The sequence below is a fragment of the Pteropus vampyrus genome, unplaced genomic scaffold, assembly GCF_000151845.1.
Source record: "Pteropus vampyrus isolate Shadow unplaced genomic scaffold, Pvam_2.0 Scaffold22, whole genome shotgun sequence".
Lineage (NCBI taxonomy): Eukaryota > Metazoa > Chordata > Mammalia > Chiroptera > Pteropodidae > Pteropus > Pteropus vampyrus.
Genome location: NW_011888803.1, coordinates 11316012 through 11338566, shown reverse-complemented (window position 1 = coordinate 11338566; position 22555 = coordinate 11316012). Strand labels below are relative to the sequence as shown.

Here is a 22555-nt window from a genome sequence, read left to right as displayed (position 1 = left end):
GGGAGCAAATGTGTGCTCATTGTTTAGGTTAGGGCATTAAAATAAAAAAACTATGCATTTTCAAAAATAATCACAAAGTTGAAAAGTACATTAGTCCTTTGATTGAAATCATGTTATATTTATATAAAGGGTGTTTAAAACTGTTTATGTGTATGTCTGCATGTATATCAATCCTTTTTTAGAATATTCAGAGAGTGCACATTATAAACGACAGAATACTGGATTAGATGTCAAAATCCTAGACCATGCTCACAACCCTATCCCTTCTTTGGCGATGTACATGATATAAAAAGCAGATTTGGTGCTACAGGATCTCCAGTTCAAAACCTGGCTCTGCCACCTATTGGCTATATAATCTAATATATAACCTAATATGTCATTTAACCTGCCCGGACCTATTTCTTTTTCTATGAAACGGAGATAATGCCTACCTTAATATGTTTTATGCATTAGTGATGTTTATAAAATCTATGGCAGATGCCTTTAGTAGTTCTCAATTATGGTAACTATTGAAGCTGGCTCTTTCAGAGCCTAGTTTTCTTGTAAGTGAAGTGGGGACAGAAGCCTAAAGTGCTTTGGGCCCTGTGATGCTCTGCACACAGGCAGGGGTTATTATCAAGATGCAGGACATAACTAAAATGAACGCAGCTTGTTAGAGAATGCAAAGGACCTGGAGTCAGGGAGGAGGTGTGGGTGCAGGTCCTGGCTCTTCCACCAGGCTTTGGGTACGTGTGGGTGATCTGTGCTCCCAGGCAGCCCAGAAGAGCGAAAAGAGCCCTCAACAGGGGGACGCGCAGACTTAGATGCCATCTCCCTCGGCCGTGGGTTTGTGATCGCAAACAAGTTGCTTTGGCTTTTTCCTTCGGAAAGGTCTCCATAGTTCCTTCCAACTGGAAAGTTCTGCAATTATAGAATGACATTAGTGGGGAGGAGGGGGATAAAATGGATAGGGAGTGACTCATTGGTTCAGGAGAAGACAAAGTAAGATAGCTATGGAGCAGAGCAGGAAGCAGCACTGGGCTTAAAGCTGACAGGAAGAGACCAGTGAACTCTAAAAACCAGAGTGTCACCTGTGAGTCTTCAGACACCAAGGTAGGTGAGAGAGGATGAAGTGCTGATAAGTGTTGATTCCCTAAACATTGGTAGAAATAAACTTTGCAGACCTGTAGGCTGAAGCTGAATACGATTGCTCTTTTGAAGTCATGAGACCTTTGGAAAGTTATAATTTTTGTTTTTCACCTGAAAAATGAGAATAACACACCAAATAAAGTTGTTGGATGGACTGAGATAGCACACATAAAGGCCTTAATAGAATACATAGCAGTGCTAGATAATGTTATTGTTTTATTCCACTATTTTATTTCCCCTACGGGAATAAAATATTCCACTATTTTATTTCCCCTACGGGAATAAAATATTCCACTATTTTATTTCCCCTACGGACAGGCTCCAAGCTGAAGGAGGATGGAAAAAATGATTAGATTTTCAAAAATCTATTCTTAATTTGAAACCATTAAGGAGGTTTGTGATGTATTATTCTGCCCAGGTATCACAAGTCCAGCAAATTTTCCTCGGGCCTCTAAACGCAGACTGGATCAATTCTTTTTCCCTTGGTTACATCTCCAGGACTTCCCTTTCTACAGAGCAATTGCCTGAGACTGGCTCAGTCTACTATGAAAAGGGTGACAGCACTGCTCTCTTCTCCCAATAATGATCTGAGCAGTTTCTCTATGAAGTACCCTATAGAGGCAATAAGACAAGGATGCGAATGCAAACCTGGTTCAGGGAAAGACTAAAAGGAAAATCCACACGGTGGCGTTTGGCCACTGCTGTGCTTAAACTTTTGTCTAAACTAATTTCCAAGGAATACCAAATGTCATTGGAATAACTGGAAATAGGGGACCAGTTAACTCAGGTTTCCACATGCAATTTCTGAGGGGGCCATCCTAAGAAATGCAGATTGGTCCTGCTCCCAGTCAGCACATTTAATAAGTCTCTTATTTGAAAATATGACAAGAAATTACTTTTTAGGAAGGGAGAATCTTGGAGTACATGGTTAGGAAAGCACTAAACAGCACAGCAAGGGTGGGAGATGGAGAGAGAGGAGGAGGGAGGGAGAGAGAATGAGATTGGAGGGAAGTAAAGAGTGATATCTGGGAAGGAAGAGGGTGGGGGCCGGGAGAGTAGGGTGCTTCCAGGGGGAAAAGAGAAAGGAGGCCCAGCAACTGACAGGTCTGTTTATAACACCTGGGAGAAGATTGTCTCTTGTGATGTTTGACAGAAATGCTATGAGCTGTGGGAATTTCATTTGCCCTCCAGTCTCTACTTGTCTCTGCTCAGTCATCTCTAAGCTCTATCTCACTCTTGTGACAGTTTTGTTTTTGGATAAGGGAATATTTACAGTTGATATAAACCTTGATGACTTTTACTAATATAAAACCAGTTCCCTCACCTCTACCACGTACATATTGAATAAATACCCAAAGTTTTTTTTTTAAAAAAGGGTGCTACATTCTTGTCTGCCCAGGACACCCACCTCAGGTCTGGTCCTGGTGCCAGGCATTGCATGGGGCTAAGTGCATCTCATTTGAGATGGAGTTACTAAGATTAAGTGGGGGTCATTGCATTCTCAAGATCTTATCTTGGGAGCGGGGATACTGCACTTGATAAAGGGAAGGCAAGGAGAAACTGAATAAGGGAATAAAAGCTGGTAAGCTCCTAGTTGGTTTATTCTCCTCTCAGCAGCAGAGGGAGGCAGAGAGTAAAAAGTGACCTGCATTAAGCCGTACACAACAAACAGGCCTGTGTAAAAAGGGCACGAACTTTAGGTATTTAAGAAATAATTTAAAGGGCTTCTCAGTAGCACACAGGTAGTTTTATAGAATCCTGGTGTTTAGGAGGCAGGACTTATAACTCTGGAGGATGATGAAGCAACAGGGTGAAGAGAGATTTGTATTTTTTAAAAAGACTACACTTTAAAAAATGACTTTTTTTTTCTTATCCTTCTTTGGTATATAGATATATACTCTGTAAATACGGGGCTTGAGTTCAAGGTCTGACTTTGCACCTTTGGATAAACCACTTTTCTCTAGACCTCAGAGATGAGATGGACAGAGAATACAAGTTAGAATTTCAGAGAATCCAGAGAAAGGGGCAGAAACTCAAACACAAGATGCAGCTCCAGAGAATCAAACGGTGCTCTCACTCCTGGCAGCGGCGACAGTCTCTCCCCCACAGCCAGGCCCTCACCACATTTTTGAAAAGCCATTTTGTGATGCAGAAGAGCGAATGCTGAAGGACATGAAGTCACACTTACTGCCGCGCTCACAGGGGCATGTCACTGCCCTGTAGGCTGTTAGCACAAGATCCCAGCGTCCAAAAGCACCAAGCAGTCCCCGAACGGCTGCTAATGCCTTAAGTCAGGTACAGACTTCATTTCTTTGGTCTATTTCTCATTCCTAAGGCACTTAAGAGGTGAAGGAAAGCGAAAGCCTTTTTTGAAGTACCGCGTTTCCAGGGAAAAAGATGTCCATCTGGTTTTCAATACTTTCCTTAATAATCTGGTGCAGCGTACATCAAGTTGTCCTCTAGCAGAGAAAAGATCTGGGTATCCGCTAATGTTTTCCTGAGTGTGTGTGCGTGTGTATATGAGATAGAGGTAGATGTAGAGGTAGAGAGAGGTCTTCTGTCCAAAGGGCCAACCAATCATGTGTCTATTTTACCCAATAATTCCATTTTTTCTCCTTTTATTAAACTTTCTGATAATTTTGTCTAACAATTCATTACTTTCTGTTTATCTGGTCCACTATTCGGTTTTAGTTAAACTAACAGTAAATAGAGAAACGGAAGCCAAGAAGAGAGATTTTTTGATTTGTGATCATCAGTCCCCAAGGATGAACACTATTGGATAGACCTATTAGAGAGACAGATTTCAGCCCCCCGCCCCAACCCAGAATATTGTAGGATCAATCCAGCTCTCTTCAGGGGCTTGCTATTTTGTGACCATTGTAGCATGTTTTTGAAAACTCATACTATTGTTATGAAATTCATGTGTAAACCTAAAATTTATCATTTAATAAATAATATAACCATACAACTGCAAAGAGAAGTGTGGGAAGAGGATGAGAATCACTTTTGGAATCTGGGCACTTATAAATGTACACGTGTAAAAATTAGTACAGTCAACTTCTTCCAACATTTAATCTGCTTTTATTAGCTATTTATTATAAAAATTGAATCTTTATTTTACACAAAATGTACTTTAAAAACAGTAAAGTTTACCAAAAAATAACAAATCTCAGGCAAAGGGATTTACCACCAAAACGCAGATTTACATGGTAAACCTGAGGGCCAAAAACACTCAACTCACAACAAAATCTTACATCTTTAAATAATTTGTTACTGGAAGCAAAAAAAACTGGTTATGTACGTTTCAAAATATGTGACAAAAATAAAATAACCAATGCTAGCCTTCACTGTAAAGCTAACAAATGTCTCTACTTAAGATTGCCCATTATTTTACTGAAAGTGAGACATTTGAAGAGTATTAAAAATATTTAAACATAAACATTTAGGCTTACACACAACACATATATGCACAAACACATCCATTCTAATTCTATGCCCTTTTGTATTTTTTACATTGCACCATCTCTGTTAGAGATAATATATAACATGCAGGAGGCATTCATAATTGTTTTTCTCAGCAGTAGTGTATTATACAAGTTCAAATGTAAAACTTAAATATGAATTAAGTTCAACTGGAAGCCAGTATTTTGGCTCAAATTTTCTATGTTAATGCTTTAGTGTTGATGAAATTGTTCATGTGAGAAAAATGTTGACGAGAAGATAGTCCATTACCAAAGGTACTTAGTAGATAGTTCCCAGTGGATGTAGAAGTGATGGACCAGAAACAGGAAGAAAGCAATTAAACAGGACTAGTTTTTTCACTACTTCAGTTTTCATATCCGGCTGAAGATGAGAAATAACTATATTCAGGGCATTTCGCAAGAGTTATTAGTTTATACCATTTCGTGTATATAATATCTTCATAATTCAAACCAGGATACAAAATAACTCCTCCCCTTCCCCACCAGCCTTCCTCTTGTTTCCTGGAAAAAAAATAAACACAGCTTCTGATGCAATATACGGTTCCTGAAAATGAAGTGGACTTAATTATATTCTCATGCTTTGGGAGGGATGAGAGTGCAGTGGCTCAGCCCTAAATACTGTAGGGATGGGTCAAGTAAAACTACTTAATTAGGCATAATTATAGGCTCTGGCTTCCCCCCAAATAAATATATGCTCGAGTATCAACGCAAGTTCTCTAGCACACATATATTCTGTTACTATAAAAATGCTGATCAAATTTGAGGTGGTGGTGAGTGGAGAGGGAAAACAAAATACCTTATGTGGACAGGATGATGGTAAGAGAACATAAAGATGGAAAGAACATTTTACTGAAAATACAAGGAAATGAAGCTATAATGAAGCTATAAGTCCACAGAACAGCTGTTTGATTATTTTAATGGTTTTGGAACCCGTCAACATTATGCAGTATTTTAATTAAACATAAAAAATTTGAATCATGAAACACTTGAAGGACAAAAATAAATATTTTCACTATCATACAATAATGTTATGCAAATAACTCACTGTAGCTCACCGCAGCACACAAATTGGAGCTATGCCGCAGTGCAGAGATTCTAAGGATTTCTATTTACCCTGTTTAACAAAACGTTTGTTAAGTGACAGTGAAATATAGTGACATCTGGGGGAAAAAATTAAGACTGAGGATGAAGAATGAAAACATAGTATGTGCCACATACATGTACTCTGATGTAGGTTAGAGAAAGAACACTACAGCTTACTAGAAATGGTCAAAACTGCTTAGGTTCTCAGACTAAGGCTGAATGTTCAGTTTTCTTTTAAATATTATAACTAAGAGAATAGATCACTCCATGATTACAAGTAATGAATAAAAAAAAGAATTAATATTCTAGCATTAATCTACAACTTTGGAAGAAAATACTGATATCCAAAATATCCAAATATCCAATACTAATGTTACATTTTACAATACATAGGAGGGTGCGAGTCTCTGAGTGTGTGCAAAATCATCTGTGTGTCTGTGTGTGCGCGAGTACATGCATGTAAATAAAATGAACCAATGCCATTGTTAGCATAAGCCATCAACTTGGTTCTGAATAACATTTATACTTATGTTTTGGAAAATGCGCTACACATTCTTGGAAATCAAATGCCAACTAAAGTCTCATAAATATAAGTGAACGAATTTCATTTTCTTTATTTAAAATCTCCGTAAATGAATATGAACAAACACTTGCAAAATGAAGATCTGCTCCAATAATGCAGTAAAGGTGGCATCAAACACCAAATTTTTGTATATCAAGTGGTGGTCTCAGAGTTCATTGCATCAGTACTATAGCATTTCAAAAGCTACCTAAACACTGGTGTGTAAGATCGAAATAAAAAGGAAATCTAGAAACTATGGCATCAAGAACAGAGTTTGAACCAGTAACTATACCCTAGTGTTTGGAAAGCAGCTTACAATGACTGATTCTGATAGTAACCGGCTTCCAGAAATTTAAAGAGGTGATAAGGAAGTTTTAGCCAATGACTTTTGCAGGTAAGCAAAACCAGTCTTTACTCCTGAAGGAGTTCTAGTTTGTCAGGAGAATGGTAGCAATCTAAAATTTGTTTTGAAAACTCTTCTTTATAGAAGAAGGTGTCATTTTTCATACAAATGATCACTAATTATATGACCAGAAACATTTAGACACCTCTCCATGCATCATGCTCATGTCCAAAACTTAAAATAATCCTATCCAACATTGGAACCAATACTTATGACAATTTTATTGTGAAAAACTAAAATGATATCAACTCATATTAAAAAAAATGAAAATAACAAAAAACACTAGATGTAGTCAGAATCTGTTTTCTAATGTCCTAGAAGAAAGTTTTGTCAGTTATGCTTGGGTCCCTGAGAACTTGAATGTTCTGACTAAAGGCAAGTTTTGGTAAGAATTACATTTTTACACCATTCCTTCTCATTTATAATAAACAATAAGGTTTAGGCAGCTTTTGGTGTTTTATATTTTTATAGCTAATATTAGTCAAATTTTATTTGACACAAATGATTTTTTTCTTTGAGCTTCAGTCCAGGGGTATGTGGCAGGTGAGGGAAGCTACATTTTGTTATAATTCAAAATACTTACTTTTACCTTTTTGAAATGGGCAAACAAAACAAAACCACATATCACAATTCCATGTTTACAGTATTCTTTACCCATAGTTTTCCAGTTTTGTCTATGTGTGGTTAGTAGTCGACTTCATAGTTACTTCCAAAATGTGATGGCATCATAAGTGCCTAGACCCATCAGAGAAAAACACATTAAAAATGTACATTTCCTGAAAAATGAGTCAGTTGATTTTATTCATTTGACAATATATATCAAAATAAAAGGCCAAACACAAAAACTCTTCCTAAAAAAAGAGCAAAATGTATTCCAGAAAAGTTAGACAAAAGCATGAGATGAATTCCAGTTAAATGGATCTATTTCTTTGTGAGATTTGAGAATTCATCTTCAACACCGAATAGATGCTGAATGTTTTGCATTATAGTCATATCTAGAGACCATGGGGGTGGAGAAGAAAAGTATTTTGCTTTAACTCTTAATTTCTACAAGGTGTTTTTAAACCAATTTTAAAGAACCAAATCCATACCTCTCCCCTCTATCACAGTTTTTGAAGTAATTAAGAAATGTACCCGTACAATAAGCACAGCAACAAGGGAAGAGAGAGGTAGATGATGCGCCATCCTCTAATAAGGAAACCCCCTAAATATTTTAGGGTGCGAAACACAAGGCTTTAGTTATCCAAAAGTAATTAGTTGCAGAGTACAAAAACATTTTGGAGAATGCACACAAATATGAGAATCATAAGCAGCCAAAACCAAGTATACTAATAGTAAATTCTTAAAGAGATGCATGTGTTCTCTGTACCTTACAAAAATTATTCCCACAGATTTTAAATCCAAGATTATACAATAAAAACATTTATGTTTTACATTTAATATAAAAAGTTACTAGCAAATAAAAAAGGCTTTGATGATACAAGAAGAAATTTTAGAGAATACATTAATTTTCAGGATGCCCCGAGGGTAACACGCCCTACATACCCTGCTCCTGTTCTATGCAAAGGCCAAAAGCAGGCACTGTCTCGGGGTTCATCACTGTTGTTAAGAGAAAAGCAGATGAAGGAAGACTCGAGCAAGCTAGGAAAGAAAGTAAAAAGCCAAGAAGAAATTCTGCCAAGCACAAGGCACCCTGCCTTAAAATATTTAAGAACACAAATCAAAGACAGTGCTGAGTATACATCGATGAAATTTATATTGATGAGTGTAGGGTCTAGGTGATAAATATTCTAATTGGATGTCAGTTAAAACAGTGTGCAGATAAGTACTAGGGACTACGGAGAGAGAAGAAAAATTACCTAATCTTCAAGGTGAAAACTGCAAGGTAGAGATTCAATAATTTCATGTCCCCCATTCCACCCTCAAAGTGTACTTCTTATATCTCAACAAGATCAATTATTCACAAAACTTCAGTTCAGTGTTAACACTTTTCACCTGTTGAATTTAGGGCCAGACACTGAGTTGCTTTAATAAGACATTTCGTTAGAGTTAGTCATAATTATTCTGTATTTTGTCAATCTTTATAATTTTGGAAATTTTAGTTCTCATTTAAAGCCCTGGGGCTTACTTTTAAAAGTTATTTTCTCTTTAGGTCAACATTTATCTAAGCACGTCTGCAACCGTTCTGTTACAGGGAGAGGAAGAGTACTGAGCAAATTCTCCTCGACAATCAGGCAGCTCCGTTTTAGGGACTGACACCCTTCCAGTTCGGGAGGAAGCGTTTCCAGGTAATTACCAATGAGCTCCAGATGAGTGAGGTTCGACAGCTCACCCACGTGGGGCGATAGACTCATCAGGCTATTTTTCCCCAAAAGTAAACACTGCAGCTTTTTGCACTGAAACAGCCCATCTGGTAGCATCTCAATCTGGAAAGGGAAAAAAAGAAGCCAATAAAACTGTTTTTTGATGGCCTATGATAATATATTTACTTATATATATGCCCTACTACCTTTTCCCAAAAACATTTCTGGATGTTTACAAGGATACATAAAACAATGGTAATAAATTTGTCATAGATGAAAAGATAAAGGTAATACTGAGAACATCCTGACGTGGAGTTATGACCGAGGGTATCATAAATTTAAAAACCCTTGCTATGTAAGGGTGGGCAACGAATTTGACTCTAAACATTCTAATAAGTGATTCTCAACGAAAATCTAATCAGTTACATACTCATTGTCCCTAAGATAAACAAACCAGTAACTCAGGAGAATCATAATTATTCTTGAGTCCTAGATCAGAAATAAATTACTCTCAAGAGTCCTCATAAAGAGTTTACTGTTTAATGTAATGAGCAACATCCTCAAAAACATCCTGAAAAGAGACACAAAGCTTTTTTTTTTTAGGGTTTCACAGTATGCACTAGAAAATTTATTCTGTTAAAAAAAAAAAGTCAACGGAAGCAGAGATAAGATATGATAACATATACATGTACATCTCATTGCCCTCTACAGAGTATTTACCCTTCTTCCTGCTTTTTGGCAGGTTCGATTCAATCATGTAACAGAAAAAATAATGTAAAAAAGGATAAATAGCCTGCAATTAGGTCCACTCCTAGAGCTGCTCAACTGAACTGCGTAGGTTCTGGTGTGTAGGCTGCATGTGAATTTCTATGGGAGTCACAGTGTATATATGAAATAGGATTTATTGGGACAAGACACCCAGAAGAGAGCTGAGCATGCACAAGGGCCTCAACTATTACCACGCCACTGAGAGGTGAGGTTCAGCCAGGCAGAGCAGGACTGCGCACACACACCCTGTAATATGCCACATATTCATGTAGGCAGAGGCGGGGCATCATTGCAACTAAAACCATGTAGTCTTCTTGGTTCAGGAAGTCGCTTTGTTAGAAACAAGGATGAAAGAGGCATTCTAGAGGTGCTCAGCCTGCTCCTCTGATGAGCTAACACAGCCCCACTGAGCCAGCTCTTTGCTGGAACATCCAGGGCCATCCAGAACGATCTCCTTAAGAGGATAACCATTCTCTATATAAAGAACAGTCATACTGCATTCAAAAATGCTCATTATGTTGGAAACTCCCTTCTCCTCCATCATCTACACATACACTCACTACTGATATCCTTGAAAATAAACCTAATTATTACCGTTGCTAAGACTAGCATTCAATATGGCTCATCATTGTACACCAGAATACTAGGTATAAGCAAAGGAAAAATATCTACCCTATTATTTCATTCCCTTCTCAAGAATGCAGATGCAAAACCACACGTGTGTAGATTTTAATAGAGAGATATGGCAGAGATATGAGAGACAGAAGAAATGCAACTTTCTAAAGCAGCCTTTTCTCATCAGACATCTGCAGCTCGGAATTAGGGAGAATGACGTGGAATTGGAGAAAACGATCAGTCCTGTGAAATGTGCTCAGGGTTGAGTGCGCCTGTTGGTGCCTAAGCAAAGACTTAGGAAAACCAGCTAAAAAGGGTGGAGATGTGGCTCATCTGTATTCATAAATGCATGCTGACAGCCTCCTTTTTATGTCAGGATCCCAGCTAGGTGTTGGGATAAGTGCTGAGCAAGACAGATGGGTCTTTAAGTACCTTAGTCTATTGCACAGTTTTCTCAGCCTTGGCACCACTGACACTGTTGACTCACTTTGATTGAAAGACACACATAGACTGAAAATAAAGGGATAGGAAAAGATGTTTCATGAAAATGGAAACAAACAAGCTGGAGTAGCAATACTTATACCAGACAAAAGACTTTAAAACAAAGGGTATAACAAGAGACAAAGAAGGTCCAAGTGATCTCATTTCTGGGTATATATCTGAAGAAGCCTAGAACATTACTTGGAAGGGACATGTGAACCCGTATGTTTGTATGTTTATTGCAGCATTATTTACACTAGTCAAAAAATGGAGGCAGCCTGGGTGTCCATCAATGGATAAATGGATGAAGAAGAGGTGGTACATGTATACAATGGAATATTACTCAGTCATAAAAAAGAATAAAACCTTGCCATTAGCAACGACATGGATGGACCAAGAGAGTATTGTGCTGAGTAGAGTAAGTCAGACAAAGACAAATGTCATATGATTTCACTTGTATGTGGATTCTTAAGAACAAAATAAAAGAACAAACAAACTCATAGATATAGAGAACACTTTGATGGTTATCAGATGAGCAGGGTTTGGCAGCGGTGGAAAAGGGGAAGGGATTAAGAAGTATAAATTGCTAGTTACAAAATAGTCATGGGGATATAAAGTATAGCATAAGGAATACAGTCAGTAATACTGTAATAACCATGTATGTTGTCAGGTGGGTACTAGATTTACTGGAGTGATCATTACATAAGTTATATAAATGTCTAATCTCTATGTTGTATACGTGAAACTATAATATTAAATGCCAACTATAATTTAAAACAATCATTTTTTTAAAAAAAGAATCTTAGTCTAATGCACAGTTTCTCAACCTTGGCATTGTTGACATTTTGGACAGGATAATTCTTTTTGTGGTGCGTGCCCTGTGCATTGTAGGATGTTTAGCAGCATCCCTGGTCTCCAACCACTAAGTGCCAGTGCCACTCCCATCCCCAGTTGTGACAACCAAATATGTCTTGAGGCAAATATCTCCTGGGGGGCAAAGCTGCCCCCACTTGAGAAGCATTGGTCTAATGAGAGAGAGCAACATTAAACAATTACACAAATAGTCTGTAATCGGTGCTATGAGGAAGAGCCATAATCACAGCTGCAAATGAGTATCTCGCATCTCCCTTCTTCAGTCTGCTTCCATATTCTCTAGCAAATATCTTGCTTTAACTGGAGTGACTTCCTAGTGGGTGAATACCCTGAAGCTGTTGCCCTCATTCTCCTCTTGTCTGGCTAACAGCAATACCATTTGCTCACAGTCACCTTTTAAAACTCCGAATTTGTACTTTTAGCAATTTCTCAGCCCCCAATACAGGAGAGTGATTTTACAAGGCAATGGGATTGAGCCTCTAGGGTCCGCTGTTAACATGTCTGTGTTGCTGTCATAAAAGTGAGTTAAGGGCTGTGGTTACCGGTACCACCTTCTGAGAGCCAAGTGTCCATCTCTGGAGCTTGCTCTCAGAATCTGCACCCAGCTAAGGCATAGGACCTTAAGTCATCTACTCGAATTCAATTTTGCTAAAAGAGACAGGGGAGCTGAGTTAGAGACTCGAGACTTTCTTTCAACTCTGCAATCTTATACTAAAAAATCTGCTTACACCTTTAAAAAAAAGTTTGCCTCAAAGCTAATAAGAACAACGAATACATTTTGTCTGGGCCAATAAATTTTTTAAAAAGGGTCTGTAGAGCATTTACTTATACTGAATTCATTCAGCACGCTCCTTCTCAGACTATGTAATACATGAGCCAGAAAGGAAAGAACTACCTTAGTGCAAGGATCCCCAACCCCTGGGCCGTGGACCAGTACAGGTCTGTGGCCTGTTAGGAACCAGGTTGCACAGCAGGAAGTGAGCAAGAGAAACTTCATCTGTATTTGCAGGTGCTCCCCAGTACTAGCATCATCACCTCAGCTCCATCTCAAATCATCAGGCATTAGATTCTCATAGGGGCACCGGTCTCTGTTGCCAAAAAGTTTGGGGATTGCTGTTAGTGGACCACTGATTTCTTTTCAAAAATCAAAAGAAACATTTATAGACTATCAAGGAGATGACAAAGTTATAAACAGAATCATTTTATAAGATAAACTATAATGTATACATATAATAAACTGTAAAATAAACAACAACAAAAAAAGAAAAACTAATGGCTACAATATCACTCTGTATCCTAGAATTCACAGGCAACCAAATATCTTCAGCAAAATGTACTGGAGCCCCCAGAACACCAAAGGAAGGATGTTTCTCTTTGTGTACCTATGGCTGACATTGGTAATGAAATAGTCCAGTTTCCCAGAGGCTGGGACCTTACTTCAGAATCCTTCTCAATGTCATATTTCTTTCTTTTCTGGCCATTGACACATGCTATCTCAGGACATGCTAGCCAAATCCGTAAAATCCAATCATTTCAAGAAACAAAGCTGAATATTTCTTATTTTAAGTAGTGATGTCAAAAACAACAAGCCCTGCCACATAAATAATCTTCAGGAGGAATTTCCACATTATTCATCTTCTGACTAGAAGTTTTTGTTTATTAAAAAAATGCAATAAATGCAGAAATGGAGAAGTCAGAAAACCTAGATATTGGAGTGGTTTTAAAGGTTTGAGCGAAGCTATTAAATCCTTTCCCTCTCCTTGTGCTTCTCCATCACATTCAATGCCATCAGAATCCAATTATACTTTGGCACTGGGATAGAAATAGATGCTGCCTCTTCCTCTCCTGTCTTCTATACCCACCCACACACGCCCCTGCTTCCTATGCAATATCATTTGGATTGATACAGATAAGATGCAGTAAAAAGAGCACTAGAGTAGGAACTGGAACACTTGGGTTCCATTCCAGATCCATCATTCGGAAGCTTCAGACTTTGAGCAAATCATTCTGAGCTTCAGTTTCAGTAAACTAAGGGCAAGTGAACTAGCACAGAGGCTGGCAAAATGTTTCTTTAAAGGAGCAGGAGAGTAAATATTTTAGGCTTTGTGGGCCAAAAGGCAAAACTGAAAATTATATAGGAGCTTATATAAAATGAGAAAAACATTTCATATATTGTAAGTGATGAAATTCAAAATATAATAACACTTGAATACAATTTTTTGTAATACTGGCTCACTGATGAGAACAATGAAATTTATTTATGGCCACTGCAATTTGAATTTAATATAATATTTATGTGACAAAACATTATCATTCTTTTGATTTTTCCTCCAATTGTTGAAAAATTTAAATACCATTCTTAGCTCAGGCTGTGGGCAGATTTGGCTCCCAGGCTGTAGTTTGCCAACCTCTGGCTCATAGTGTTCCTTTCAGATATGAGTCTTTGTCTCTTGTTTTAAATCTGTACTCCTACTTCTAAACCATAACTGATTAAATCTTTTCATGGGCTTTGTTCCTTTATCATCCTCTTCAAACTCTTCTATACGCTATGGTCAAAACCTCATTTGAAGGTACCAGTTCAAGCAAACTAGGACTTTCAAGCTCAAGTCTCACCCCAGCTGCTATCCAATGAATTGAACATGAACTTGACTGGCTGACTTCAAGGCACTCTCCATTCTGACCACCATGCTAAATGCTTTTATTTCTTTTTACATCTGGGCATGCCTATTGCAATCCTCTGTGCATGGCCTCTATCTTTTCACACTTCCCGCATCCAGTGTTCTCAGGGTGTGTTCCAAAAAACACTCCTTTCAAGAGTTGCTATGAAAAAAGAGTGTCTTGCTCAAACACGTTTGGCGACCGTTGCATATCATATCTCCCTCTTGGAAAAGCACAAGGTTTACTCATATATTAAAGGCTCCGAGGAATCCTGCTGAAAAAAATATGATAAAAAGAACTGTTTAATGCTTTTGTGTGTGTGTGTGTGTGTGTGTGTGTGTGTGTGTGAGAGAGAGAGAGAGAGAGAGAGAGAGAGAGAGAGAGAGAGAGAGAGAGAAGAGAGAGAGAACACCTATTATTATTCTGTGGAACAAATTCTGGAGTGCCCTCTGAGTGAATGTCTGTCATTTGGGGGACTGCTCAACATTTTCAATATCTAGAGAATTCTCTACCTTATCTTCATGGGACTCTTGGTGGGAAAGGAAGCAGAGCCCACTTCCCACTAGAGCAGGGGTCCCCAAACCTCAGGCCATGGACCGGTACCAGTCTGTGGCCTGTTAGAAACCAGGCCACACAGCAGGAGGTGAGTGGCGGGTGAGGGAAGCTTCATCTGTATTTGCAGCCACTCCCCGGTGCTAGCATCGCTGCCTCAGCTCCACCTCAGATCATCAGGCATTAGATTCTCAAAGGAGCACCAGTCCGTGGTGCCAAAAAGGTTGGGGATTGCTGTACTAGAGGAACTGACAATGCCAGATTCTTGTGTTCTCAGCCCCCTTATAGCTCAAGTGTGAGCATTCATAAGCTCTGCCAATCAGGTGCTCGGACCTGGACTCTGAACTGGAGCTAGTGTCACAAAGAAGCAGAAACCACGAAAAACCTATTTTGTGAGAGGGAAAGGGCTTTAGTAGCAGCAGCACCAAGTTTTCAGGGGGTAACAATGGTGCCCAGTGCTGGTATGGTCAGTGGCAGGGTATCCCCATCATTTTGCTTTTGTGCTATGATTTGGCTGTAGTCTTTTTTGCTATCTGACTAAATTTGTGCTTGATTTTCCAAGCCTTCTGCAGCCTTTTCAGTGATAATATGAACTACACAATGTCCTTTCAATAAATGTCTTTTCTGCTTAGCCCCAGAGTTAGTACTTGTCTCCTATGACTCTGACACACTGCTCAAGTCTTTAGAAAAGATTTTAAAATGTCTTCCAGGAATTCTTACCTCTTTCCAAATGAATGAATCAGCTCACACTTCGGAGTATATGCATATCTGAATACTTATGCATCCAATTTGATGTTTTGTTTTCTAATTTTTACAAATATTTTAGTCTACCTGATAGGATCATGAGCATCTCAAGGTTAGAAGGAATCTTAAAATTAGTTAAATCCTTACATGAAACCTGAATCCCCGATTCCCTTTAGCAACATTCCTACCAAGTGGTTGACAATTTATATCTGGATAGTTTTGTTAACAAAAAAAATCACTTCTCCCGTCTTAAATGTTCATTCAATCAGCTTTTTGGGAAAGATGAGAAATCTTCTCCTGCTTGTCCTAGTTCTAACATTTATTGGTACTCTCAATAAGCTTTCTTTACTAAATTTTCCAAATATTTGAAGAATATTCCTCCCCAACACTTCCCATCATTAAGCTAAACTGTTCTATTAGAGAGGTACTTTTCATTTCTCTGGTTGCTGAGTGAATTCCAGTTTTCCATACCCTTATTACCTAAGTCTCTTCACAGTTCTGAGTAGAGCATTCCTCGCCCATTCAGTTGTCATGGCCAGCAGTATGGCTCTGAGGATGTTCAGCAACTGCTTATCATACTTCTGAGACAATCCAGCGAAAGCTATCATTCTACTTTGGCCATCGATTACCTTCAGAATAAGATTTTTCATGTGCTACCAAGCCTCCATCCCTTATTCTAAATAGGAACATCTGATACTCTCTTTTAGACACAGTCAAGAAGTCAATAAACTTGGTGTCAAAAGTACTAATGGTCTTAAGGTTTCATTACATTAAGCTAAAAAAAATATTGACCTACTTATATATTTAAATAATTCATGGCCATTTAATTTACTCAGTTGCCACTTTTAAAAATTCATGTGGTGTCTACGGCCATGCCACCCTGAACAAGCCCGATCTCGTCTGGTCTCGGAAGCTAAGGCTGGGCCTGGTTAGTACTTGGATGGGAGATCACTTAGGAAGACCAGGTGCTGTAGGCGTAAAAAATAAAATAAAAAAATAAGTGATTGTAAGCTGACAAGGTCCTTGCAATCTGTGAGGTCAACCAAGGGTTGCCTTGTCTAAATAAATAAATAAATAAATAAAAAGTCATGTGGTGATTTAACTATGTGACAACTTGGGGGAACCAATGCCTCTCAAAATATTTATACTTTATTATAGATTTAACAATGGAAAAATGTAATCAAAATATTAATATTGGTAAACTGCATAATTAAATGACACAAAGGATAAATCTCTAGACCTGAGGTTTCAATGTATGGTCATCAGACCAGCAGTAGCAGCTCCATCTGGGACTTTATAAAACTGCAAACTCATGGATCCTACAGCAGGCCTGCTGACTCAGAAACCCTGGGGCCCTGTCGTCTGTGTTTTAACAAGCCCTTCAGGTAATTCTGATGTGCACTGCTAATCTAGATTAATCCTAAAGGAGTTTTAAAACCTCATATACCTTTAAGATCTGAAGATTTCTCACTTCTCTTAGAATGAGCTCTTTTTACACGAGTAATGTCTTAAGACTCTCAAAGTCAGCATGAATTTTGCTCTCATTCCCCAGCTTTCTTGTATTTCTAAGGAAAATCCATGGTTTTCAAAAACAGTATCTGGTGATTAATATGTTTATTAGCCAACATTATGCTCATAGCTATATTTAGCATGAAATACAAATTGCAAAAAGTCTAGGAGATGATACATTTTTGGGTGGAGTAGGAGAAAATAGTTTCTATTTCAACTAGAGGAAGATGACTTTCATCTTTTGGCAGATCTGATTCGATAGCTTTTTTTTTCTTCTTACCATATGGACATTACCATCATTCTCTTGCCCTTTTGGCTAGCATGATTTTTTTTTTTTCCTCCTTCACATTTTAACCTAGGAAACTACTCATTTATTTTGTTTTCTCTTGTTTCAGAGAAGTTAAGTTTTCCTTAACTTGGCTTTACTGTTGCAAATTATGGTTCACTTTTAAAGCATGGATGCTGGAAAAAGCTTCTAAGAAGCCCTAGTGTTGCATTATAGAACAAGGCCTTTCATTTTGAATTGCCTTTCTAGACATGCATGTAGATTTCAAATCTTTCTTACCGCATCACAAAAGATTTATGAATAACTCATGATCCCCGTAGTTTTAACAAAAAGTTCTTCTATGACAAGATTTGGAAAGCCGAAGTTTTACGAAACTTTCTAAGTAGTTAAAACCTTTCAATAAGGAAAAGTTCTGTCATAACTAATTAGTTTAAAATACTTCAACTGTGATGTTTATGTACAATACAAAAAAAAAAAAAGAGAGAACATATGTTGAGCAACTACTATGTGTCCGGAACTGTGCTCTGTGCTCATATATTTTTTTCATAAAATCTCCATGACAACTTGTAAGTCAGATTAAAAACTGATGCTCAGTGTTTTGGTAATTTGTCTATGGTCACATGTCTAGTAAGTGGTGGTCAGGCCAGGCTCAGAGGATGTTTAGCATGACTTAATGTCCATTTTCTCTACCTATGTTACACAATGCAACAGCAGATGCTCAAAAGACTGGCTGAATAAAGGGAAGAATGGATTTACTTACATTGTTGTTGGTCACAGCAAAGTACTGCAAATTACTCAGATACTGGATTTCCTCTGGAATGAAGGTTAGGTGGTTATAGCTTAGATCCAAATAATGTAGTTTGGTGCATAGAAAGAGCTGCAGGGGCAGATTCTCAATATTATTATGGTCCAAAGAGAGCTGCTCTAGATTAGATAATGCCCCAATTTGGGCAGGAATATAAGCAATGTTATTGTGCCACAGCTTTAAGCAGGAAAGATTCTGGAGATGCTGAAAGCTAATGATTTCTTCCACAGTTTTAAGGTTATTTTCTTTTAGGTCTAACTCGTGCAAATTGTTCAGGCTGAAAATGGAGTGTGGAATGCGTTCCAGGTCACAGCTGATCAGCTCTAGGCTTTTCAGATTGATCATCTTTTTCAGGTTGTTCAACACAACCAGTTTGCTTCCCTCATTATTGAGGGACAATTTCTGCAGGGAAGGCAGGAGGTCTGTAATGACTTGTGGGATCCGGGACAGGCTGCTTTTCAAATAGAGGGTCCTCAGGTTTTTTAAGTCCTGAAAGCCCTCCAGCTGCATGGTACTCAGCTGCTCGGGGAGAACACAACCTGACAGGTAAAGTTCCTTGAGATTTTTCAGGTGAAATACCCAGCGTGGAATTTTCCCCATTTCAGTAAATTTCAGACGGAGGATTTTTAAATTCTCCTCGAGAAAGGCCAGCGCAGGATGGTCTACCACCAGAGACGAATGGTACACGTGAAGTTCCTTGAGGTTGACCAGCTGTGAGACTGTGGAGGGCAGCTTGACCTCAGGGATCAGCTCCAGGCTTAGCACTTCGATTTCAGTTAGCTCAAAGACGTTGTCTGGAAGACCGTTTAGCATAAACAGATGCAGTTCTATCTTGTCCTGCGAATTTTTTACAAGCTTACTTTTCAGTTTCTCGACCGTCCATTCGTTATTGAGGTTGATCTGTTTCAGTTTGTTCTCACTGACCTCCGACAGGAATATGGAGAAGCGTTTGGAATAAAGAGGATCGTACTGATCAGCCAGATGGAGGATGAAGGCGAAGTCATTCTTGACATCAGGTATGTCGCTATAGTTGCTTTTTTCTCTCAATGCCTCAAAGGAATATTGCTTCAGGGAACTCCTCAGCATCCACCACAAGCTGTAGGAGGAGGTGAGACCATAAAGTATAACCAAAATGACATAAAACGAAGCCAGGACCTTAAATATTTCTGCCAAGGAGTAGACACACTGGTAGCGCTTATATCCCGTAAAAGCCTGTACATCAACTGAACAGTCAATTTCAAGAGTGATGTAGGTTAAAAAATATGGAACGTAAGTTATGATGAGGACAAACAAAATGACTTTGACTATTATCTGCTTCAGATACACTCTATAAATGACGTCCTTCTGCTCCACGTGAATGCGAAACCTTTTCACTTTTTCGAAGATGGCTTTGGCCTGTTCACCCTCCTTCTTGTCCAGGACACTGGAAGTTGGGCTTTCTATGCCAGCTGACTCCAAGCCAGGCTGCGGGTAGGGCAACGACTGCTTACTGGCATCAACATCAGCTGAACACCCTGAGGATGAAAGTAAAACCTTGGACTTGGAGAGTGTCACGGGCCTCACCGACTGCTCAGCCACTGTTTCGGACAGGGCGCGGGTAGTCCATGGAGAATCGAAGCACTTGTGAAGGATGGCCACAAAATGCTCGAGCCTGGAACTGGTACTCGGGTAGTGAAGCCAAAAGTTGCTACAGGCTGCAAAGATGAGTGTGTGCAAGAGCACCAGGTAGGGGAAAAACTTTGCAAACCAGTGGAGCTGTTTCTCATAACAGACGGCGTCGATGTAGGAGTACTGCTGTCGGTGGAGGTCGTTCTGGATTCTGAGAGGGAGTGGAAGCGATGTCCCAGGATCAGAGGATGTATTCACGCTGGCTTTCAGGAGGTCCCAAGGCACGGCGCAGTGATTGTCGAATTCCACCTTACATGGAAGACAGCACAGAACCCTGCTCTGCGTGAGCTGGAGGGCACCAGCCAGCACAGCCACCAGCAGCATGACCAGGGTGATGTAATACCAGAACACGTCCCACCAGGGTTTTAGAATATGATAAGATGACTGGGCGTCTGCTAAACATTTTAGCTCTGTTAGTGTAATCATGACTTTCTCTTGTACGGGTACAGAAGCTAGAAGAGAAAAATAAAAGAAAGACCAGTGACATAAGTATCCAAAATTAAACACTTCACTCTATTGTTTGTACACACATAGCCTACCTAAGTAGGATTTAGCTCAGGGGCAAAAACTGGGAGGCAGGACTGATCAAGGGCTGTAGAGGTTTCATTTGAAACTGCACTGTAAAGTCCCTTAGATGAGAGACCATTGGTGATAACCAGATCTGTAAAGGTATTTGGGGCAGGATGTGAAGCAACTGTCTAGTTTCCTCCTGGATTTTGACTCCATGCTAGTATATTAAAAACCAGAAGCTAAATTTTCTTCAGTCAACATTGGGAAAAACTTGTTCGTATGCTATGAATTTCTAACAGCTACATTTTGTACCCTCAAAAGGTCTGAGTAAGTTGTTTTCCATATCCTACTCCCATGTCTAGAACATCAGTTACAGTCTAAGAGTTGTGTTTCATTCACGGGAAGGAACCTCTTTTGAGCAAGCACTGCTTTATAAATTATCCCTTAGGATAATCCTAGAGGGATCTGCCAATTCTATGTTTAAAGCGAAACGTGATTTAATGCATTATCTCCTTTCCCCACAAGCTCTTACTTTGTAACTTAAGTTCATGTCCAACTTAGGAGGATTTAAAAGTTGACAACAGTAATGGCTTAAAAATGGATAGGGAAGAAAAACCCAGTTAGAACACTGTACTATGGAGATGCTCATATTTAATGTTTTCATGGCAATATACTAATACTAGTCAAAACTAAGGATTAAAGGCATATTCTATTATTAAATTATTTTTGCCTTCAGAAAAACAAGATGGATTTTGCATTTTCATATTTAATATTTAAAAGTGTTCAATGTTCCCTAAATAAATGATTTGTATTATGTTCAGAAACATTACAGAAAACATTAAAGAAATCAATTAGGTCATTAAAAAACATTAAAGAAATCAACAATTAAAAATGCTAGTTAGTAAAATCCAGACCACCTAGAAAATGGCACAGGGTGAGAAAGATAAAAGGAAATATTTGAATCTAATAACATATCTGGGGGGAAAAAAAAGAAGAAAAAAAAATCACAATGGCATGGGTCATCTTTCACTGGCGGTCTAGCTCTAACCTATGTCCAAGGCCTTTTCTTGTACTTTCTTGAGTCTGAAGTCTTATCATCTTTCCTGGGTCTGAGTTTCTCTCTTTAGATATGCCTATACTGCTAGCACTTGCAAGGAAGCCTATTGCTCTCAGTCGTCATCCTTCTAGAGACTGGCATCCTCCCCTGATCCCTAGAATTCCATTACAGAGGCTCTGCTGCCTGTTCATAAGTGTCTTCCCTTTTGCTGGTTGGCCCCGACATATTCCTGAACCCTATACCTCCATGCTCTCCCACTTGTTAGGGCATCCATGATCCTTGATTTTAACTGCTGGATCACTTTCTGCCTGCTTCTTCTCTGGACATACCATATTATATGGATTTAACTTTCTTAGGACCTGTGGCTTGATTACATAACTCCAGGGCTTCCTTTGCGCTAGTTTAGTGGATCTATTTCTAACTCTCAACTCCTTCCATTCTGCCTCATCCCACTGCAGTTAACCACAATTGCGTGTCAAGACAAGACAAAAAACAAAAACAAGAAGATTATATGAGATGCACAGAAAGTATTGGATTTAGACCCCACACTACCACAGACATGATGGGAAGCAGGATGCCAGAAAACACTGCTGGATGAACATATGCAAAATACCAGGGATTTTAGATGACATAAATGTATAGTTTTTGCTAATTGCGTGATAGCTATTATGTTAAATGTAGCCATATGTTACATCAATGCTAACTATAGTTACAATATGACTATAATCTGTGGCCATATTAATAGGCGAACCCAGATAAAGGGGCAACAATCCTTCTGTGTCTGCCTGGTGAGATCACACCTTGAACCCAATGCTAGTCATAGGTTAAAGATTAAGTGAGCAATGACAACAACAAAAAAATCAGGAAATACTTGTCTATAAACCATTTTCTATGGAGAAACATAGACAATTAATGATATTTAGCTGAGATAAAAGATGACTAGGGAAACCTGAGAATTTATCTTTACATTTTTACGTGATTACCTCTTGGATGAAATAATAAAGGCATTTGCAGAATTAGATGCGTGGACATTTCAGAAATTCTTATTTTCATTCAATTTGTGGTGAAA

General features: G+C 38.7%; 1 protein-coding gene and 1 pseudogene across 4 annotated transcripts in view; one reads left to right on the top strand and one right to left on the bottom strand.

Annotated features, from left to right (window-relative positions):
- Positions 1 to 5509: 5509 nt before the first annotated feature.
- The window catches only part of LRRC8B (leucine rich repeat containing 8 VRAC subunit B), a 66260-nt gene continuing 49214 nt past the window's right edge, over positions 5510 to 22555 (bottom strand). For all 4 annotated transcript variants that reach the window (XM_011355611.2, XM_011355610.2, XM_011355612.2 and 1 more), the window contains 2 exons: positions 18207 to 20371; positions 5510 to 9084 (listed from right to left, as the gene is read on the bottom strand). In XM_011355611.2, coding sequence (XP_011353913.1) covers positions 8812 to 9084; positions 18207 to 20345 — 2412 coding nt within the window. In that variant the 5' untranslated portion in view covers positions 20346 to 20371 and the 3' untranslated portion in view covers positions 5510 to 8811. The remainder of the gene's footprint in view (positions 9085 to 18206; positions 20372 to 22555) is intronic.
- On the top strand, positions 16514 to 16628 carry LOC111736824 (annotated as a pseudogene).